Here is a 21,049-nt window from a genome sequence, read left to right as displayed (position 1 = left end):
TGTTTAATCAAACACTGACTGAAAAGGTGAAAGGGTGCCTTCAGTAGAATGACGCAGCAACGCTGCTGATGGAAATCCTTGAGAATACGAGTTCTGGGGAAAAAAACAACAGATGACGAACCATTTGTAGTGTTTTTATGGTTTAAAAAGTATATAAAATATACAGGTTACATTACATGGTGTGAGAGTAAGCACACTCTACAGTAAGGATCCTGGGTCCTGTCAATAACACTTATAACAAAGTATATAAATACAGTTTGTTCCAAGTCTGAAAGCACTTATGATTGCTTTATCGTCAAATATGAACAATATACGCCACATGATCATAACACAAGCGAAAGATAACTTCTATACCTTCTTGTCTTCACTCAGTGTTTAACATTTTTCTGCACAGACAATCGTCTGAAATGTCTTCTTAATAGTGATAAACTTTTCAATCACTTCACTGTCACCACTTGCTCTTAGAGGGAAGGAAAAGGACATATTTGTTGACGTTCAAGAAAAAAGAAAACAGGCACACAATACCAGGAGGTCTACCACCGTGGTCACACCCGCTCATTGTGTCTTATCTGTAACCTTTAACCTCAAACTTCCCTCATGCTTAGACTAAACATATCCTCCTCATCCTCTAAGTTGTCGACCAAAGGAAAGTTACATTTGAGCAGCAGAGAAAAAGAGGAGCCGCAAATGAAAAGTGAAGCAATTCATAAAGGATTTATGGTGTGTTACATATTGAGCGTCAACAGCAAATAGATTTTACTTTTAAGTTTGCAAGCTCCTGAGCTTTTGTCATCACAAATCACCCTGATCACAAGTTTTCCAGTATAAACAAAGCTCTGTTTTTTCTGAATATCATGTGCAAACTGGTTCAGTCGATCCTTCGATCTCCAGTCAGGTGGCTGGAAACCGAACTTTTGTCACATCCTTATCTGTAAAGTGTGGATACAGTAAATGAGATACAGTATTTTGCAAGGCATAGATTTTACCCAAACGAGTCTCTGTGAACAACGGGGAGAACAGTAATTATTGATACGCCACAAGCTTTAACTCCAGATGTGGTTCTTCTGTGGCTGATCAGTTCCGAACTCTTCAGAGCTGTGAAGCAAAGGTAAGGATGTCAGAGACATTTAGATCTCTGCAAGGTCACTGGTGGGATGAAAGTGCAGCAGCGGTCGTTATGGAGACTAGCAGTTTTCAAGGGAGGAGACGAGGCGAACAGAGGCCAATCCGAGAGACTGTGAGCAGAGATGTTGAGAATAATCAGGAGTTGCCATCCCCATTTTTCGTCTTGAGCACCACCAGGCTGACCATGAGGGGTATCAAGCATATGGGCGTGATGACCAAGGCGAAGACGACGGACGGTGGAGGGTCATTGAACTCTTCTGTGGGGCATTCCTGGAAATACGTGGAATGGATGTCGACAAAAGTCTGTTCCACCAGTGGATTGGGCCATGGGATCAGAAGACAGTCCGACATATCCTCGGTGCATTGGCTTAAGTTGCTGTACAGCCTGGAGACGACAGGGATGACGTGGAAACCCAGTCAGACAGAGGCAATATTTTCAGCGCAAGTGAAATGAATCGCAAAATACAATCCCACAACTCTTACCTGTTCACCTTACCCCAAATGCACCAGTCAGAGCTGTTCAATGGTTCCATCTCGTTTTTAAAAGTGAACAGGCATACATGGGTCAAAAACAAGGCGAGGCAGTCTATTCTCTCTCCATGGAACTCATGATCGCAGAAGCCACAATATAATCCACAATCTATTGTTTGTTTATGTCCACAAGCTGCAATAATGAAAAATTTGAAGAAAAGGAAGAAGAGAAAGTGCACGGAAAAATAATTAGAACGTAACAATAGAGAAGATTTGGACATTATACTATAAAATACAAAAGTTTACAAATTTTGACACCTACCAGATGGCACGGTAGAGTTTCCAGTGACATCTAGTAGAAATAAAAGCAGGGGGGAAAAAACAAGGGTTAAAGATTAGAAACATTTACATCTAGCATTACTTTAAGTGTCAAACACAAAAATTTGAATTCTGCTAAATAAGCAACTCTGACTTAGTTCAATTTGAATCAAGTGAGCGTTTTTGTCCATCGGAGCTCATGAATTCTTTCTCCTCCTCCAGCACTAAGACAGGCATTTGCAGCTGTAGAAGGGAGACCACACACTCACCAGAGAGAAAGGAGAGGAATACCCCAATGAAACCAAGTGCTCCCTTCATGTCAGAAAAAACGAATAAAGCTGCCTTTCCTCCAAAAGGAGACCATGTATTATAAACCTAAACTTTTTAGACTGTGTACAGCGAGGCATAACAGGAAACCGTACAGGATGGAAGAGACGCGGCGTAATCTTCGGTTACCAGATGTCCAAACAATTCAACCCGCGTTACCAGATGTTCTTCGAAGATCTGTCTGATGGCCCTGCGCCTTGGCAGCAGCTCTTCCCCTCTCCAACACACGTTTCTTCCTTTTTAAAGGGGTGGAGGCAACAGAGATTGTCCTCTCCATTCTCCCAAATAAAAGGAGCACACCCAAGCTGGGGCTGGACTCACATCTGAAAACCCTTTACTCTTTAACTCTTGTTCTGCTTTTTAGTCTCAGTTTCTCACAGTCGAAGGCCTGGCCAGCGCACAGCATGTGATTTATTTGCCTTTTGGGCTGCCTCTGCCAAATAGGAAACATAAGTAAACATTTAGGGCTTAGCGTTTTGGGTGGATGTAATCATGACTCTGCAGGGTGTGCTGTGCAGGCAGCCATGATTTCATATTTAGGTTAATACCACCAAACCTGGAACAAGTTGTTAGTCGCAACTGATCAGCTGCTTAAAAAGGCTTCCCGCTACACATGCATGCCTGAAAAGCGAGGACGCGCTTCCCACCACAGGTGTGGCAAGCAATGCTTTTTTTTTTGTTGTTGAGTCAGTAAGAAAAAGGGGTGGATAGTTCATGTTTTCTCAATTACTGCTTGTAAATTTATGTCGCAGCATCTACATGTCGGGGCTAACAGAACATCTGTTTGCTGAGCAGCATTTTGATTTAGTAATGACATCAGGAAATGTGTCTTTTAGCAAAGGAGGAGCTCTGAGTTTTGGGGGAGTTGGCAGGAGAGGGGGTGGGTGGTGGTGGTGGGGGTGGGGGGGACAGTCAGGGAAAGAAAAAAAAAAGAAAAAGGGAAGGCACAGGATGAGGAACAGGGAAAGGGGCGCTGCTCCAGAGTTCCAGTTGTTTCACAACTTGGAGTTCATGCGTTGATCACAGACGTTGCATGGGGTAGATGACGAACAAATTCAGGAAGTCGAGCCAGGTGGGGGGCTGTTTCTGATGAGGTTTCGTTTAACCTGTAACCCCACACCATTATGGGCCTCACGTCTACTGCTGCTGACCCCTCTCCTGCGGAGACCTCCTCTGGAGTTTGTCTTGGATCCTCATGATGATACACACAAGGAGATGTCTTGGCAGAGAACGGCATCTCTGAACTCTTGCTTGTTCGTTCCAGGCCAAGCAAATCAGTTTAAAGACCCGCTCCAAAGCAATTCCCACTGGGCATATTTATACGATCACTATTTGGAACTGTAAAACATGTCAAATCTGAATAATATTTATGCATTTCTTCTAAATTATGTGAACAAGATTAAATTAAAATCGGGCCACTTTTGTTAGCTCTGTACAGAATTATTGCAGTCAGTGTTTAATAAGGACTGATAGCTTTAATAAATATTAATAATACTTTGCAAACTTACTGGTGTGAGTTTCCTCCGTTGAGTTATAACCTGCATACAGAAGTGATGTCAGGTCACATTGCCAGTCACAGATAAGCTTTTGTCTTTCCTCACATTTGAAGGCTACACCTACCTGCCGTCGTGACCGGTTGAACAGTTACCTCGCCGTTGGCCAGACAAGCCATTGCTGCACGGGAGAAATGAGAGAAACTATTATTTAATTGCCGTTATTTGAAAGTATATCCACAGCATAATGAACACAATTTCAACCTGTGATCATTTTTCACCCCACTTCTTGGACTTGGATAAGGAAATAAAAAGGAGCTTGTTTCAGGGAAGTCAACACATCAGTGTATCCTCCCTTTGTCTTTTGGTGTTTTAGGGAAGTCTAAAGTATATTTAAGTTTAACTCCAGATGAGGGTTCCCCTTTCACAATGGTAAAATAGTGCAAGCAAATAAATAGATATAAATAATCACAGCATAAATTCTGATAAAAGCACTATTTCTGCTGATATTCTCATAAAGGGATAGAAAAAAATCTTTTCTGAAAATAGTTTTGTTGTCTAATGTTGATTTAAAACGACTTTATGATCCTTAAACTAAACTAAACTGATTGAGGAATAAAAATTGCCAAGAACTCTTCTTGAGAGGTGACCCACAAAAAAAGAGGAACAGCTTAAAGGTAAAGAAATAGACTATATAGATTTATATTAAAAAAGAAAGAATGTACTTACCCCAGATGAGAGGAACCACAAATCCCCCTGAAAACACAGGAGAGGAGCTGGGGACTGCCATTTTGCCCAACAATGCTCTGCTCATTTGGTGTGCAGGGATTATATCTGAATATTTTTGCAGGAAGGCTCTATATGAAAAAAACAGGAAGCCCTCATTTCCTTGTATGGGCGGATTCACAGAATGGGGCAGAGAGTCTCTGATAATGTTGGAGCTCCTGTGGTCCATTAGTAAACCGCCATCACTTTCTCTCTTCATATACTTTTTTCTCTAATCCCACCTTTTATTTTCACAGCAGAAAAAGTGAAACTGGAGAGAAACACCAATGCTCCTTTTTTCTTCTCTCCTCCTCTCTCTGGCTTGACTTTTACCTTGATTATTATATACACAAATATTGGCTTGAGCTCAACATTAGATGTACACCACGACAACTTGTTGTTGTAATAATTGGACAAAATGTCAATAAATATAGTGTTCAAAAAAAAGAAGTGAGATTAAAAAGAAACTGTCACAACTTTCAATAGAATGTGCAAAAAGTTTTCTGTATTTTCTTTCTTGTATTACAAACATTTTGTTAACCCACAATATCTATAGAGAGAAATTTACATGTAAAAGTGTTTAATTTTTCATTGGCAAAAGTTTCTATTAGATTACGGGTAGCTGTCTTTGCTGCTGTGGAACAAGATTTAGTGTGTCTGACTGGTGGTGTGAAAGGAATGTACTTTTTCTGCCTGTGCTGTGGTATATCATGATGCTGATGACAAGCATCTCCTCTTTTTTTTTTTTTCTCCCAACATCTATGGTCTGCGTCATATTGAGCTTCTGCGGTAACGAGAGGTGGCTCAGACTCGCAGTAAGAAAGCAAAGCACTCGCCCACGTCATTAAAGGATGAGTGCTCTTGCTCAGCTGCTGGGCTTGGAAGAAAGCCATCCAGCTCTGGCCAAAGCTGCTTCCATATTTCACTTTGCTTAACACTGGGAGCTCCATTTTATGCAATGTATATAACTTTTTAAAATCCAACTAATAGATCACTTCAATATAAAACCTGCAGTGGGAGTGTGTTTAGGTAGCTAAACGAATTTACCCATGAGGAACAGTGTGAAACATGTTTCAAATGCTGTTCAGGAAAGGTAAAATAAATAACTTTTTTATGTGGCTCGTATGTCTTTCATAAATTTTGAGGCAACGGACTGTTTAGATGGTAAATTAATTTAGAAGTATTTATTTTAATACCCATTCTGTGCTTTGTTTTTCATCTCTAGGCCCGTGTCACAGGGCATATATCCTGTGACATATTTTAAGAAATAAGAGCCAAAGGCAGGTGCCAAGATCAACAGGCTGAGTTTGTAATGTGAAACTAAAAACTTCCGCCTCCTAATAGCCCCACTCCCCCAAACTCATCCTCCGGCACATGTTTGCTTTCCTTTGACAGTTTAGTATCAACACAGCACTGGCCACGGCTAACACCACTGTTTAGATGCAAAACATGTTATCATCTGAGAGAGCTACTTTTGCTCACTGAATGCGTAATTAGTAATCAGGAATGCATAAACAGCAGGGAACAGATGGGCAACAGCAAAACAGTGACTACAGGAATACACTGAGTCAGTCATGTTGGTATTGCAAAAGATCAGGTTTCCTTATCTTGATAATGCAATTTGGTTAAAAGTAGCAAAACAGTGCCATCTTGTGTGTCAGAGAAGGATCATTTCTAGTCACGAGAGACTGAAAACACTAGATGGATAATTAGGGTGTAATGCAAGATATAAGATACTCTCAAAAAATGAAATCAGTTCCTTGGAACAAAGTCTGGATCCAACAGGTAAGTCAAATTAAACATTAAAGCTGTATTTGTGCGGTTTGACTAGTTGAAGACAAGTATTGAAATAATCCATGAGTGGCACATACACATGAACTGAACGGTGTACCATTTTTTTCATCCTATTTTTAATAAATAAGATATGAGCAGAAGTATGCAATAAAATGATGATCAGATTAATTCTTGGGTGTATAAATACAAGTATAATGTGCGGACCACAATGTTTTGGGGGGGTTTTTTTATCGCTCAAATGCTTCTATTCTTGACTGTTTACCTGAGCCCGCGTTTCTGAAGGAATGACATCATAATTTGAGCAGCCCACCTGACGCCATCAATGACAAGATCACTATTTCCCGTAAACCCGGAGGATGGAAGGCGCCTGCTGCAGGAGGAGAGCGGGACCGCAGCTCCAGTTGTTCCTACAGCCTGATTTATGGTTCCGCGTTACACCAACGCAGAGCCTACGGCGTAGGGTACGCGGCGACCTACGCCGTCGATTGAACGCGGAACCATAAATCAGGCTTACCAGTCAGACCAGTGGAATGTCAGGAAACTGTCGTTCCCAAATCACGCGCATATTTTCTGTTTTTCATTTCTAATTAATGAGGAAAATTGCTATGGTCTTTCCTTTTTTTAGCCAAAATCGTTATACTCAGTACTCGAGTTGAGGGGGGATGAGGGGGGGATGGCATCCCCCCCTGAAATAAAAACGGTCCAAATCATCCCCCCTGTAAAACTGCCATCCCCCCTTTCCATCCCTTATGTCATTTCATCAATGAATGTGGTTTTACTGCTATTTCAACATTTAGAGTCATCACCAGAAAAATAACACCAGAAAAATAACTTATTTGACAATTTTCACCTGTTTCAAGTAAATTTTCACTTGAAATAAGTAGAAAAATCTGCCAATGGGAAAATATTTATCTTCTTATTACAAGCAAAAAAACCTTGTTCCACTGGCAGATTTTTCTACTTATTTCAAGTGAAAATTTACTTGAAACGGGTGAAAATTGTTGATTTTCCAGTGATGACTCTTGTTTTAAGTGTAATGAGATGTTTTTACTAAAATTAGACATTTTAACTAGAAATAAGACAAATATTCTTGTTAAGATTTTGAGTTTTTGCAGTGATCCATTTTGTTTATCCTGTGAAGGACAGAGTCATATTGATAAGTTCAGAAAACTGTTTTTTTATTGCTGTGTTTTGATGTATTAGATGTAAGCCCAGTGGATATTTAAAGCTTACAGAAGGCTGCATTTAACTGCTGCTATGTCATTCCTGCAGTGTTTCTGCAGGTGTTTTGGTCAGTGCTATTATTTGTAATATATTATATTATTTGTAATCAGCACAAATTATCTGTTCCCATATGATAAAATCCACCATCCCCCCTGTTTTTTCCTTACAACTCGAGTACTGATCATAACACATGTATTTCAGAACAAGGACAAAAAAAGCCCATTACGGTGGAGGAAACAGTACTGGTTATACTATACATACAATCACGGTTCTTGTAAACTATAACTTGCTTCTTTTCTTTTTCTTATTTCCGACCTCCCATAAATAGCCTATATTATAAGAAACCGTTCGGAGCGTTCAGCGTGGATTTAGATAGCGTTTGGGATAGTTGCATCAGTTCCTGTGTATGTGTGTGTGCGTGTGTGTGTGAGTAATGGCTGTGCTGTGGCTGCTCCACGCTACTTTTTATTCCCAGGATGCAGAATAGTCATAAATTGTAGCTCCTCTGCTTGGAAAGGCTGTGATCATAATAAAGACGTCACCCTCTCCAGCTCGGGTTGGCTCAACCAAGCCAAGTGCGCAGCTATTTGCGAGCGACCACAACAACAACCTCGAGCAGCATGCCCATGGATCACGCTGGGATTTCTCTGAGATCCCCACGCCGCTTGGAGACGACATTTGCGTCAGATCCACTGCAAAGACACCCTTAGATCGCTCTGGATCCCCCCCACCCTCCCAAAAAAAAGAGCACGGACGGATTTGATAGCGTCGCATGCTGCTGTCGCAACCAACGGGACGCAAGACGTGGATTTGAAGGTATTTAATAACTGCGACACTGGATCTGAACGAGCTCGGGCGAGAATAACGCTCGGTCATTGTGAATCCGAGTGCGCAAGTCTTTTAAAGTGTTTTCTACATTTAAACGGATAAAATACAGCGTATAGCCCCGAGAGCTGCGCCCTCCAGACGCAGCGCACTTCACGTCCGTGCGGAAACGTGCGGACACTCCGTCGGCCAGGGGAGGAGGAGGGGGAAAAGCCACTACTGCCGTTTCTCCAGCTCGGTTTTTGCTTTTCTGCTTATTTTTGTTAGTGTTTCGGCTCGTGCGTTTAAGTTGATATTCCCAGGCGGTTATGAAACACTGTAAAAACTGTACTACGCACTTTTCTGCTGAGCCGAGGCACGCCCACTCCTCAGCAGTGTGGATGCTCCTAAATACGCACGTTGGTGCACACATATTACAGGCTTGTTTGGCTGTCGTTTGGTCAGTTTCCCCCCTCTTATAAAGACCAACAGACTACTTGAAGCATTTTAAGACATAGGTGTGGGAGGTTTTTTTTTTTTTTTTTCACCCATGGATGTCAATGTTGTTTTCCTAACAGAGGGGGGCGCTCTTACGGACGGACTCAGTGAGGTTTATTAGGGAAGTGCAATGTTTTGTAAAAAGGGGGATTATATAATACCATAAGCAGGCCTAATTCAGAAATAATTAGCTTACTAAATGCAGTGTAAACATATTAAAATAAAACTACTGCATTTTCAAAGTACTACAAGTGGCAGCGGTGGATGTATGGAATAAATTAGATATAGATTTGAAATTATGTAGAACTTTAACTTTATTTAAAAAAACATTGAAAAGAGGGATGATTTCCTTATATTAAATTAATGAGTGACTTGATGTTGATTTGGGTATTTATTTAATTGGTGATTTGCTTTGATTTTTTAAGGATGATGGTAACATGTAGACTGCACCTTTATTTTAAAAATCTTTTTTATTTTTTGAGGAATGTTTGTTATCCCTACAGAGGCAATTTGTTTTACGGGCAGTCTTTCTCTTACTTTTTGCTTTTATTTTATTAGATTAATTAATCTTTTTGAGGGTAGGCAAATAATAAGCTTTGCTTCAGCCTACCCCTTTTTCGGTCTAGATGTTATTTGTTTATTTGTATACTGGAAACTTCTTTGTTATGTTTTCTTTGAACAATTGAACATTTTCTTGTTGTCAGTTTTATTCTTGGTTTTTTATTTATTTATTTATTTTTTGTGTCATGACCGAAAATAAACTAAACTAAACTAAACTAAACTAAAAAAAAAAGTTAATTCTAGATGTCGTTATTAATAGTAGGTGCTGTCACAGACTGATGAAAACAGTCAGACTTGCATTTTAAATGAAATTAGACTTGTCTGCCAAACTTATCCTTGCTTTTTTTTTATATTTTAAAGAATCATGGAGGACGCAGTCTCTGCAGCCTCAGCAGCCTCAGCCTCTGGCGCCACCGTTGCACCATCAGCTCCAAGACCTCAGCTTTGCTCCTTTGCCCCTACCCGCAGCCTGTTGGAGTGGAGACGCAGGGTTAAGTCAGAGTACATGCGCCTCCGCCAATTAAAGCGCCTTAAAAAAGCAGATGAGGTCAAGGTGGGTCAAGACATTTGACTGGTGGAGCACTGAGGAGTTCAGTTTATGTTTGTGGTCATGGTTTCACATGCAGCGCTCGGTGTGTATGTTTATGTGAAGTATATATTTGTTGTCTCGTGTGACAGCCTTCTTTTGTCTTTCCTTCCAGGCCCTGTTCATGTCCAACCGCCAAAAGATTGACCAGCAGACAAATCTCCTGAACACAGAGTGGTCCAAGCTTAGGATTCAGACCATCCCTCTGTCAGTTCCTGGTGGAGCTTTGGCCAATAAGAAGGTGTGTGTGTGTATGATTGTGGGAGAAATTACAGCCTGCACTACCCAGCTGTATCCAAGCTGCTCCGGGTCATCCAGTGGTCTGTCTATGTTTTTACCATGTGATTGAACTTTAAACAAACTCTTTAATGTCCATCGCGTTGAGTTGGATGATGTGGCAGTCTAACGATGAATAGCGGACCTTTGGGAGCTCATCAAGCAGCCGGTCTTGGCTCATAAAATCACTTTTCTCTTCACACATGTTGTTGAGACCACTACATTGTATTTTTTTTTTTTCATCCCCCTGTCTGATATTAAAGAGCATCTGTATTTGATTTAACATGTTAGAAAATCACCCAGTTATTCTGCGGTTTGTATCATCAGCACCGCCCCCACTTCTGATTCTCTTTCAGATGTGTACTGTGGAGTTCGGCTTCCCAGAATTCAAAGCTCAAGCCATTGCCATGAGACCGCTGTCAACCGTGGCGGGGATTCCCTTCATGTACTCTTGGTCACCTCTGCAGCACAACTTCATGGTATGAAGTCATTATTAACATCATTGAACATGTATATTTTTATATACTGTCTTCATCGAGCGCTTGGCTCCTGGTAGCTGGCTCAGCTTGGTTTGGATGATTTTATTTTACTTTATGTAAAGCTACATGTTTCTATAGGGAGTAATACAAATCCAAGTGGATGACCATGTGATCAATTGAAGAATTATTGGGTACAAACATGATTGCATTGACATTTTGGTCTCTTCTATACACCCTTGAAAGTGTCTCTGGTGTTGTTGTGACATTTGACAGCAGGCAGCTTCATACGTATCTTTACATGTGTTTTTGTGTTCCAGGTGGAGGATGAGACGTTCCTCCACAACATCCCCTACATGGGTGATGAGGTGTTGGAACAGGATGAAGCCTTCCTGGAGGAGCTCATTGACAACTATGATGGTGTCCATGGCGATAGAGGTTTGTGTTATACATTAAGTTCCTATAATTATGCAATCAGTCATCCTATCGGTCTGTTGTCAGTCTGGCTTTACATTGAACATTCAATTCATGTGAAATAATTCTAGTAGAATTGGATTATTTGTTGAGCTACATGAGATATTTAAGAAATGTGTGTTGACCGTTTTTAAAGTTCTGACATGCTGATTGTGTCCCAGAGGGGGGCTTCATCAGTGACGAGATCTTTAAAGAGCTAGTGGATGCCTTGAGCCAGTATTCTGACCATGAGGAGGAAGAAGAGGAGGAAGCAGCAGCAGCTGCAGCAGCAGCGGCAGCAACAGCAGCAGCAACAGCGGCGGAGGCTGCAGGCAAGAAAGAGGAAGAGAGGATGATGAGGAGGAGCTCGGTGGAGGGTTCAGAAGAGACTAAAAGTGGAGCATTCATCAGGAGGAAAAGGAAAAGTACAACCGAGGGTGAGCTTTGAGTCGTGCATCTGTTGTGTTTACAGTGGCTCGGCGTGAACAAGGCTCGTACTGTTCCTCCCAGTGCTCTGCACAGCTGCCACAAGGTCACCGTGCCACAGCAGCTCTTCCTCTGGCATTGCTGCCCTTGTTTTCCTGTTTAGTCCCTGTGTGTGGGGGAGCCCGTTTGTCCATACATTGATAAGCTGCAGCATTAAATACAGAATCAAGTAACCTCCCTTTCCAGCCTGTATGTGAAGTTAAGCTGCGTATACATGCTTTGACAATACTTAATAATAGTGAAATAGTTCCATTCAGTCAAGCGCATGCAAATAATAAGGATGTAACAAAACAAACACCTGTCATCACCTGATCTGTGCACACATCTTAGTTATTTGTATAACACTCTCTCTCTTTTATATCTTCCAAAGTGAGAGATTTGACCAACAGTAAGAGGATCCCCAGCGATAAGATATTTACAGCCATCGCGTCAATGTTCCCCTACAAAGGCACCACAGAGGAGCTGAAGGAAAAGTAAGAAAAGTGCTCTCAATACAAGGATCTGCATGCACGAACCTGATGAGACTGTTGCTAAGAGTTCACCATGGAGATGTTGGCTGTCAGTGGGTAGAGTAAGAATGGCACCACCCTGTCAGGCTCTCTGACTCTCAGTAGCAGTTGCATCAACATATGAAAGAGCCTGGAGACTTTAAAAGTGACACTAATGAATGAACATTACATGACTGAGGCGTTCTCCACATTCTCCACAGGTACAAGGACCTACTGGAGCCCCCCAGCCCGGTGAAGCTGCCTCCGCTCTGCACCCCCAACCTGGACGGACCTTTTGCAAAGTCTGTGCAAAGGGAGCAGTCGCTGCACTCCTTCCACACGCTCTTCTGCCGACGGTGTTTCAAATACGACTGTTTCCTCCACCGTAATGGGCTTTTTTTGTCCTTGTTCTGAAATACATGTGTTAGGATCAGTACTCGAGTTGTAAAAAGAAATCAGGGGGGATGGTGGATTTTATCATATGGGGACAGATAATTTGTGCCGATTACAAATAATATAATATATTACAAATAATAGCACTGACCAAAACACCTGCAGAAATACTGCAGGAATGACATAGCAGCAGTTAAATGCAATTCAATTCAATTCAATTCAGTTTATTTGGGAAGGGACAGTGTACATTCATATACATTTAGAATTAAAAATGCAAATGCACCCAATTTTAGCTACAGAGCTAGTTTCCATTGGCAGTCCCCCGGCTAAAAATATAAAAGAAAGACAAGTTAAACAACAAGTTAGAACAAATTCAAATGAAGCATGCAAAAAGTTTCTGTTCTTGTTATTTTGCTTCTATTTAAGTTAGAAGGAACAGGAGAACAACCTGACACATCAATCTTAATACTTACATGATCTTACAGACATTTACATATAAATGCAGCCTTCTGTAAGCTTTAAATATCCACTGGATATCCACAGTTTTCTTGAACTTATCAATATGACTCTGTCCTTCACAGGATAAGTAAAATGGATCACTGCAAAAACTCAAAATAAGAATATTTGTCCTAATTCTGGTTAAAATGTCTCATTTTAGTAAAATAAAATCTTATTACACTTAAAACAAGACTCATCACTGGACAAAACAACAATTTTCACCTGTTTCAAGTAGATTTTCACTTGAAATAAGTAGAAAAATCTGCCAGTGCAACAAGATTTTTTTGCTTGTAATGAGAATATAAATCTTGTCCCACTGGCAGATTTTTCTACTTATTTCAAGTGAAAATGTACTTGAAACAGGTGAAAATTGTCAAATAAGTTATTTTTCTGGTGTTGTTTTTCTGGTAATGACTCTAAATGTTGAAATAGCAGTAATTCCACATTCATTGATGAAATTACATAAGGGATGGAAAGGGGGGATGGCAGTTTTACAGGGGGGATGATTTGGACCGTTTTTATTTCAGGGAGGGATGCCATCCCCCCTCATCCCCCCTCAACTCCAGTACTGGTTATGATTATACGGTGACTTTTAAAGCCGTTTTTTTTGGTTTTTTTAGTAAAATGATTATCATAATATATGTATCATAATCAACAATAGGTAGTAAAAAAAGATGTTTGTCTCTCTTAATGAAGCTTTTCGAGCTACACCCAATGTTTACAAGAGGAAAAGTAAGGAGATCCGCATGGAGACTGAACCATGCGGTGTGGACTGCTTCCTGTTAGAGGTATGCCCTCAGTTTCACATCTGTTTCATTCATTTTATACTCAATAGCAGGGCCTGTTTGGTTGCTTATCATATTTCTATTTCTTTTTCCTGCCTCTGATCACTGCAGAAAGGGGCTAAGGAATTTGTGGATCAGAATATGTTAAGGTCACAGAAGTCTCGCAGGCGGCGGCGGCAGCAGCGTCACATCAGCTCCAGTTGTCCTGGACCATCTGGGTCAGCCGAAGAAGCCAAGGAGGGTGACAGTGATCATGAAACCACATCCTCCTCAGGTAGTCTGATCACTGATCACTGATCACACGCAGAATCTTCTTCTTTTTTTTTTTCTTCCTTCTGGAACCACAAAAACATTTACCGTCTTAGCGGCTCTTAAACAAATGTAATAATGTGGTCATTTCTGGTAATGCAATTACGGCTGTCTGCCCTGTGGGTTTATAAACTACATACTATTTGTTTTCATGTATTCCTGAGAGTCTGAATCATAGTTCTGGAGGGCTGTCTGGCCTGACTGACTGCTCCTCTTTTAAAAAAAGGAAATTTGGCGAGAAATGATGGCTTTCAAGTCATATCCTGCTTTCTCCTCAGTCTCTCCTCTCACATCTCCCCCCAATATCAGCCGTCGCTTGCCAAGTAAAATAAACCAACCATTATTTTGCATGTTTCAGTCCTTACAAAAACACTTATTCCCCCTCCTCCTCTTGCCTTTTTCACCCTTTTTTATTTTCTTTTATTGACATTTTCACGTGGAGAGCAGCAGGGGGGGAAATAAGAGAAATCTCCTCCGTTTCTTTTGTCTCCCTCTAATTCACCCAGGACTTCTCAGGTTGCCATCAGTGCCTCGCTTAAAGTCACTGTTTTCTCTGGAAACAGCTGGTGTTCAGCCAGTGACTCAGCAGACTCTCGCATGGGTTGAGAAAATATGGAAAAAAAAAAGAAAAAAAAAAGATTGCTGAGCAGATTATTAAAGAGCATAAAGAGCTGGAGCTTGGCCTCAGCTGCATTCAGCCTGTTGCCTGGCAACACTTGGCTCTCTGCCTCGAACTGTGGATGCAAAAGCATCAATTGTGAATATCCAAAAGCTTAAGTTAAAATTCATGGTCCCTTCTGTGCGGTGAGGGATATGCATAAATGGATGTACAAAGAAAATAGCAGTGCTACTTCTGTGAGATCAGATAGAACCGGTCAAAAACTTTGCAAACACAAAAGAAGGAAAAGTTTTTGCTAGGGCAGTTACATGTGTGCAGACTCAGAGAGTGTGATTTAAACCCTTCTGCCAAACCTAATCAGAGTTGAATTTTTTTTCCTCTCTGCGTTTATGTGAAATAGAAGAGAATTCTCGGTGTCAGACACCCACCAAGCTGCGTCCAGCAGATGATGACGGCGAGCAGCAGCAGGCGTGCAGCGTGGCCCAGTGGAGTGGGGCCGAGGAGTCTCTCTTCAGGGTGCTGCACGGCACATACTTCAACAATTTCTGCTCCATCGCTCGCCTGATTGGTACCAAGAACTGCAAGCAGGTGATCATTTTCACACACTTGGCCATTCTCCAAACCGTGTAGTTTGCTGTATTTAACCTCCGTGACGGAAAGGGTCCTATTCTGATTAAAATTTCATCTTAAGTACTTTTTACAGCATGCTTTTATGCAGTTTTAGCATTATTACATAATGATTAACTCTTGAAAAAAGTGTTAATGTCTAGTTTATGGTGTGTTTTAATGAAGTTTTCCAACCTGACATTGTTAAGAGACTCGCTGGAGGCTGTGTGTCCGAATGAGGTGTTTCATTTAAAATTCCAGCTTCTGACATAACTAATTGTACAAAAAAAAAAATAATAATTTAAAATCAGAAAACTATAAAAACACACATAAAACAAAGCTGTGACAAGATAATGTTAACGTAGACAATAGAACATATCTGAGTAATGAGATCTCAGGATTTGTGGGAAAGCACCGACAACAGTCTTTTAGTTTTCACATCTGTTGTTTATTGTTTATTAACTATTATATAAAGCTATTGGAGGATTATTCCATAAACTCTAGCTAAAACCCACTCAAAGTGAGGCACATTTGTTTTGAAACAACGTCTAAAACATACTTCGTCGAGGATTTCTGTCGCATTTGCGTCAGTGCGAGTGTAATAACGCATGCATCCCGTGCCTGCGGTTTTATGATGTGGATAATTGGGCCGGCTGGAGAGAAAAAGGCCTGTGGCATCATAAACAGGGATGCTTACCAGATGTGACGTTTCTCATAGTTTCTCATGATGTAAGAGCTCAGACATTCCCAGTGTCATTTTTTTTTTTTTTGCATCATTCAGGGTGTACATAAGATAGAAAACATATTGCAACTTTACGTAATTTTCATGCTGCAATCTTGAAGCGCTTTTAAAAATGTTGAGGCCCTTGGATGGAGCCTCAAACTGGCCCCCTTCGAGGCCCGAGTCTGGACTGTTCTGTCGTAGCTCCGTTGACGTCCAGACGGCCCTGCCCACAGCACCGCTCAGACCCAGCTGCATCATTACGTATGTGTGTGTGTCCTAGGGAATAGGCCAAATCAAGGGTTTTGGCAGCCAAACGTGGCTGAGCGTGTGTGTGTCTGGGTGCACGTGTCCTTGTGCGACTGACCTCTGCACTGTAGTTTTGAAATCTGAACTGTAGTTTGGAAAGCGCTGGACTGAGCGGGGGCAGGACGTTCTGTATCATAAACACTTTTTCCTGCTTGCTTGCACAATGTTGCACAACACAGTTGTAATGAAGGCAGCATGGTGGCTATGCTTGTGTATCTGAGTGACGAATTTGCAGGATGAGATGTGCTTCTCATCGTCTCTCGCAGGTGTACGAGTTTGCTGTGAAAGAGGTTCTGATCCATCGCATTCCTTTGGAGGACGGAGGCATTTTGCCCCAAAAGAAGAAAAGGAAACATAGGCAAGATTGTGCCTGTTTCATTATATTTGTCTTACTTTCGGATGAAGTTTTTTCTCTTTTAAGGAAAAGCGAATTCCTCGTTTTTAAAGCATGTGTTCCATGTTGCAGGTTATGGGCAAAGATCCAGCTAAAGAAAGGTACATTGTGAATTTTACTTGATTCTGGCCTTTGACATACAACGCAGCTCACTGTGCCGGTCTGAGGGCTCTGTCCTCTCTTGCTCCAGATAACTCGTCCAATCAGGTGTACAACTATCAGCCATGTGACCACCCGGACCACCCGTGCGACAGCTCCTGCCCATGTGTCATGACGCAGAATTTCTGTGAGAAGTTCTGCCAGTGTGAGCACGAGTGTGAGTGTCACCTTTTATTATTTACCTGTAAACAATCTCTCAAAAACTCTATGGTTTTATTTCTTAAAGTAAAAAAAAAGAACACAAAAAAAGCCACTGCAGCAAGCAGTTTCCTCCTCAAGGTCACGGCCACAGTTTTCCACTGAAATCTGAGCAGTTTAAAAGCCCTTTTTGCCACAGTGGCCACAACGGAGCAGATCTGCAGAATGTAAAAGGACTCTGCAGCGTTCGGATGTCAGATGAGGGACTGTGCTCTGGCGAGGATAGGTGGGTGTCTGTTTAACGCAGAGCTGCATTCACAATGACACATTTGTTGCGGCAGAGCCGATTCCAGAGCTCTGTTTTTCTGAAATGCCCACAAAGTGAAGAAATGTCTTTTGGTGCCTTGCCCTGCTGGAGCGTTGACAGTAAAGAGAGGGAAACGTGAAGTAAACATTTTTTTGCCACAGTTTACGGAGAATGATTTTTGCCCCGTTCCTTCACTTGTTGTGGTTCAGTCACCTTCTCTCTCCCCTCCTCCTCCCCGTTTTCCCCGCCTTTTCCCGTAGCAGAGGAGAGCCCGGGCCAAACAGGAAGCAGCCCCAAGTTCCACATGTGTGTGCTCTAAAAACTTGGAGAGAAATCAAAGGGATGTGACAGGCTCCGTGCCTGATATACAGCACCATCAGTATGAGTCAAACAGCTCCAGCTCAACAAAGCTTGATGATACAGACGCACAAAAAAAACCCACACAGGCTTGGAAAGGGGGTTTAAAAGGCACCATGGGGTGGAGAAAGTCTGGACATCTTGTTGTGGAAAGCTTTCTCTCAGGAAAAGCTAATGGAAAGACATTTCGGTTATTCTTCCCTGAGCTTTTCTTTACCTGCCCAGAGGGTGTAACATTACACTTTTCAACATCTTAACTCAGCAAATCTGCCCTGAGAGGTTTTTGACTGATGAACCTCTGCTGTGCTGCAACTGCATTTTCAAGTGGAAGCATTCATCATCTTTGCAGGGCTCTCTGATAACTCGTATAATGTTTTACTTTTGTATTACTGCATACAATTCCCTTGTAAAGGCTGTCAGCAACTTCCCTGTTCGAATAAGGTTTGTGTTTGAATGTTTTGCAGGCCAGAACCGGTTCCCGGGCTGCAGGTGTAAGACTCAGTGTAACACGAAACAGTGTCCCTGCTACCTGGCTGTGAGGGAGTGTGACCCAGATCTGTGCATGACCTGTGGTGCTGCAGACCACTGGGACAGCAAAGTGGTGTCCTGCAAGAACTGCAGTATCCAGAGAGGCCTGAAAAGGGTACACTGGAGGACACTTTAGATTGTTTAGGGTGTTTTTTTGTTCTTTTTTTCATAATAAAAAGTGAAAATTAGAGGCAAATGGCATGTGATCTAATTCTGAATTCTCCTGAAGCACCTGCTGCTGGCTCCATCAGATGTTGCCGGGTGGGGTACCTTCATCAAAGAATCTGTCCAGAAGAACGAGTTCATCTCCGAATACTGCGGCGAGGTCAGTCCGGGTGCTTCGGTCTGATTTTAGCGGTAAATGTATTATTCACAAGGTTTCAAAATGATTGATGTTTGTTATTTTTGCTCTCCGTGAACAGCTGATCTCTCAGGATGAAGCCGACCGACGTGGAAGGATCTATGACAAATACATGTCTAGCTTCCTTTTTAATTTGAACAATGGCAAGTATACCTCTTCACCTCGGTTTTATGAGCTCGTCATGTTACGACAGCATATTAAGAAGTCATTAATGTACTCCGTGTCTCTCAGTAGACTTTGTAGTGGACGCAACGCGGAAGGGGAACAAAATCCGCTTCGCAAATCACTCAGTCAATCCCAACTGCTATGCTAAAGGTGCGTCGGTTTGATGTGAACATTGAATTTAGAATATTTAAAAAGCAAAAAAACAGCTCTGTTGTCTGATGTTGTGTTTCCTGCCGCTGCAGTGGTGATGGTGAACGGAGACCATCGTATTGGCATCTTTGCCAAGCGAGCGATCCTGCAAGGAGAAGAGCTCTTCTTTGACTACAGGTAGAGTCACGGGGCCTTTTCGTGACTCTCCATCAGTTTGAAAGTAAAACTAAAAGAAGAAAGGCCTCTGCGCATTGCGAGATAGTAACTTGCATCATTAGATAACATTCTCTACCTTTTACTGTGTGTTTCCTTCCTCCCACAGATACAGTCAAGCCGATGCCCTTAAGTACGTGGGAATAGAGCGGGAGGTGGACCTGACTTAGCTTTGGGAACCATCTCCCTCTGCACCCTTCCATGACCTTCTCAAACCACCCACTCAAGCTTTTATTCCTCTGCTGTCACATCTTGCTGACAAGTGTCTCTCAACGGTCACTGTCTCTACCATCTTTTCTACACTTCCTGCTGTTTGTAGGTGGTCCTGCTGTACAAGCATCACGCCACCTCCATCCGTGACAGCGATCAGCCTCCCTCTCATCCATCTATGTACAAGACTCTATACGCCGAGCTTACTAAACTATTGAAAATGGAAATATTGCTAATTCATATTGCTTTCCGCACAAAAGAAAATCATGCTTTTGTTTTGTTTTTGTTTCTTGTCAAAGGAAAGATGCCACAATTACTCATTATATAGCGTGTTACTCTCAGTAGTCTTATTTCTGAACTTGTAGACCGGCTTTAGTTTGACATCTCGGTAAGTTATGCAAGCTTATACAGCATATCTAATGATGATCCGTCAAATGCATGCTCTGTCTTTTCTCAAACCATTCACAAACGTGTGATTAGCTTCAGTCAGACAGGCGCTGCTCCTGTTGCAGTATCGTAACTGGAGGTATGCTGGGCTGCATGTTGTGTTTCTCTGTCAACCATTTCAGCAGTCAGTGCCACATCTCTGTGGTTGAAATAATAATAATAATTAAGCATCTTTATCATTGTTTTACAAAAGAAAAAAAAGGCAAACTAGATGAGAAACCGACTGACTGAATGTAACGTGTAGAAGACTCACGCTTCTTTTCGTCCTACACTTTATTTTATCGATGGTACTCGGAGCAAAGTACACAAAACAGTTGACGTGTTTACGTGATTGCACCTTTTTTTTGGAAAATAATTGATGAATAAAATAGTCACAGATTAATCGTCTTCCTTTTAAAAAGAAGGAAAAAGTGCCAAATTATTCCTGTCAAGAGAGGTGGTCTTGTCAAGAGTATGACAATGACAGAAGTAAAAATTATCAGTGTTTGACCAAATGTTTTGGTCTCCTACACGTGAATGTTAAAACACCGTTTCTCATGTTTTCTTTATTTGTTCATTTTGACATTTATTACATCCTCCGTACTACATCTGTTGATCTTCACATTTAAAGCCCAATTTTAAATGAGATCTTTCTCAGTAGAGCAGAAAACGATGGATTTCAATGCTGTTTATAGTGTATGCCTATAAAAATAAAAGTTTAACTTTATACATTAGAAATGTTCTCCCTGTCCTCATGTGTGTTAACTGCGTCAGACTGCAACATTACGAGCTCCTGATGTAAAACGACATGCCGATAAGTTCATTCAAGCTTCTTTTATTGAGATGACAGTTTGGCTTTGCCTTGGTTTTACACAGTCATGGTCATTTACAGTGAAATTATTACAAAACAAACAACAGAAATCCTCCCAAAATAAAATGATGTGTTTTTCATTTGTAGTACTTTTTTTAGTTTTTACTTGGTGGTGCAGAGAAGTCTGAGCTAACTTGCCTAGTGATCACTCCGGTGCTTCTTCATCTGGATCCCACAAACGTCACTCTTGGCAGGGTTTCTGAGGATTGACTTCTGTAGATTTGAAAAATCTCTTAAAGTGTCTCTAGAACAGATTCGTCTGCAAACCTTTATTCCCCTTCAGACATGATTTCTGTTATGTAAATGCTGATGTTATTTCAAGTGTCAACTCCAGGAAAACGATGAGCTTGTCACTTTTGAAGATTGTCAGCAGATACCCTGCCTG

At 41.5% G+C, this 21,049-nt stretch overlaps 2 protein-coding genes across 5 annotated transcripts; one reads left to right on the top strand and one right to left on the bottom strand.

Annotated features, from left to right (window-relative positions):
* Positions 1–118: 118 nt before the first annotated feature.
* On the bottom strand, positions 119–4,590 carry ramp2 (receptor (G protein-coupled) activity modifying protein 2). Of its 2 annotated transcripts, XM_061711776.1 has the most exons (6): positions 4,464–4,590; positions 3,862–3,915; positions 3,750–3,779; positions 1,919–1,948; positions 1,609–1,789; positions 119–1,510 (listed from the first exon to the last, which is right to left on the bottom strand). In XM_061711776.1, the coding sequence occupies exons 1-6, from the start codon at positions 4,546–4,548 to the stop codon at positions 1,261–1,263; spliced, it is 630 nt and encodes a 209-aa protein (XP_061567760.1). In that variant the 5' UTR covers positions 4,549–4,590; the 3' UTR covers positions 119–1,260. The 2 variants fall into 2 exon arrangements, with proteins under 2 accessions (XP_061567760.1, XP_061567761.1); XM_061711777.1 differs by lacking the exons at positions 3,750–3,779; positions 3,862–3,915; positions 4,464–4,590 and adding an exon at positions 2,184–3,726.
* A 3,363-nt stretch (positions 4,591–7,953) lies between these two features.
* On the top strand, positions 7,954–20,729 carry ezh1 (enhancer of zeste 1 polycomb repressive complex 2 subunit). Of its 3 annotated transcripts, none has more exons than XM_061711774.1 (20): positions 7,954–8,333; positions 9,741–9,933; positions 10,082–10,207; positions 10,599–10,721; positions 11,039–11,156; positions 11,354–11,608; positions 12,028–12,130; positions 12,367–12,530; positions 13,733–13,824; positions 13,933–14,095; positions 15,150–15,337; positions 16,652–16,743; positions 16,852–16,880; positions 16,970–17,095; positions 18,205–18,383; positions 18,498–18,593; positions 18,691–18,772; positions 18,864–18,944; positions 19,037–19,121; positions 19,267–20,729. In XM_061711774.1, the coding sequence occupies exons 2-20, from the start codon at positions 9,745–9,747 to the stop codon at positions 19,325–19,327; spliced, it is 2,352 nt and encodes a 783-aa protein (XP_061567758.1). In that variant the 5' UTR covers positions 7,954–8,333; positions 9,741–9,744; the 3' UTR covers positions 19,328–20,729. The 3 variants fall into 3 exon arrangements, with proteins under 3 accessions (XP_061567758.1, XP_061567757.1, XP_061567759.1); XM_061711773.1 differs by having other exon boundaries at positions 18,861–18,944; XM_061711775.1 differs by having other exon boundaries at positions 18,861–18,944; positions 19,037–19,164.
* Positions 20,730–21,049: the final 320 nt, after the last annotated feature.

This window comes from Cololabis saira, chromosome 21 (assembly GCF_033807715.1).
Source record: "Cololabis saira isolate AMF1-May2022 chromosome 21, fColSai1.1, whole genome shotgun sequence".
Lineage (NCBI taxonomy): Eukaryota > Metazoa > Chordata > Actinopteri > Beloniformes > Belonidae > Cololabis > Cololabis saira.
Note: the sequence above shows the minus strand (reverse complement) of the source record. Positions and strands in the feature narration are given on the sequence as shown.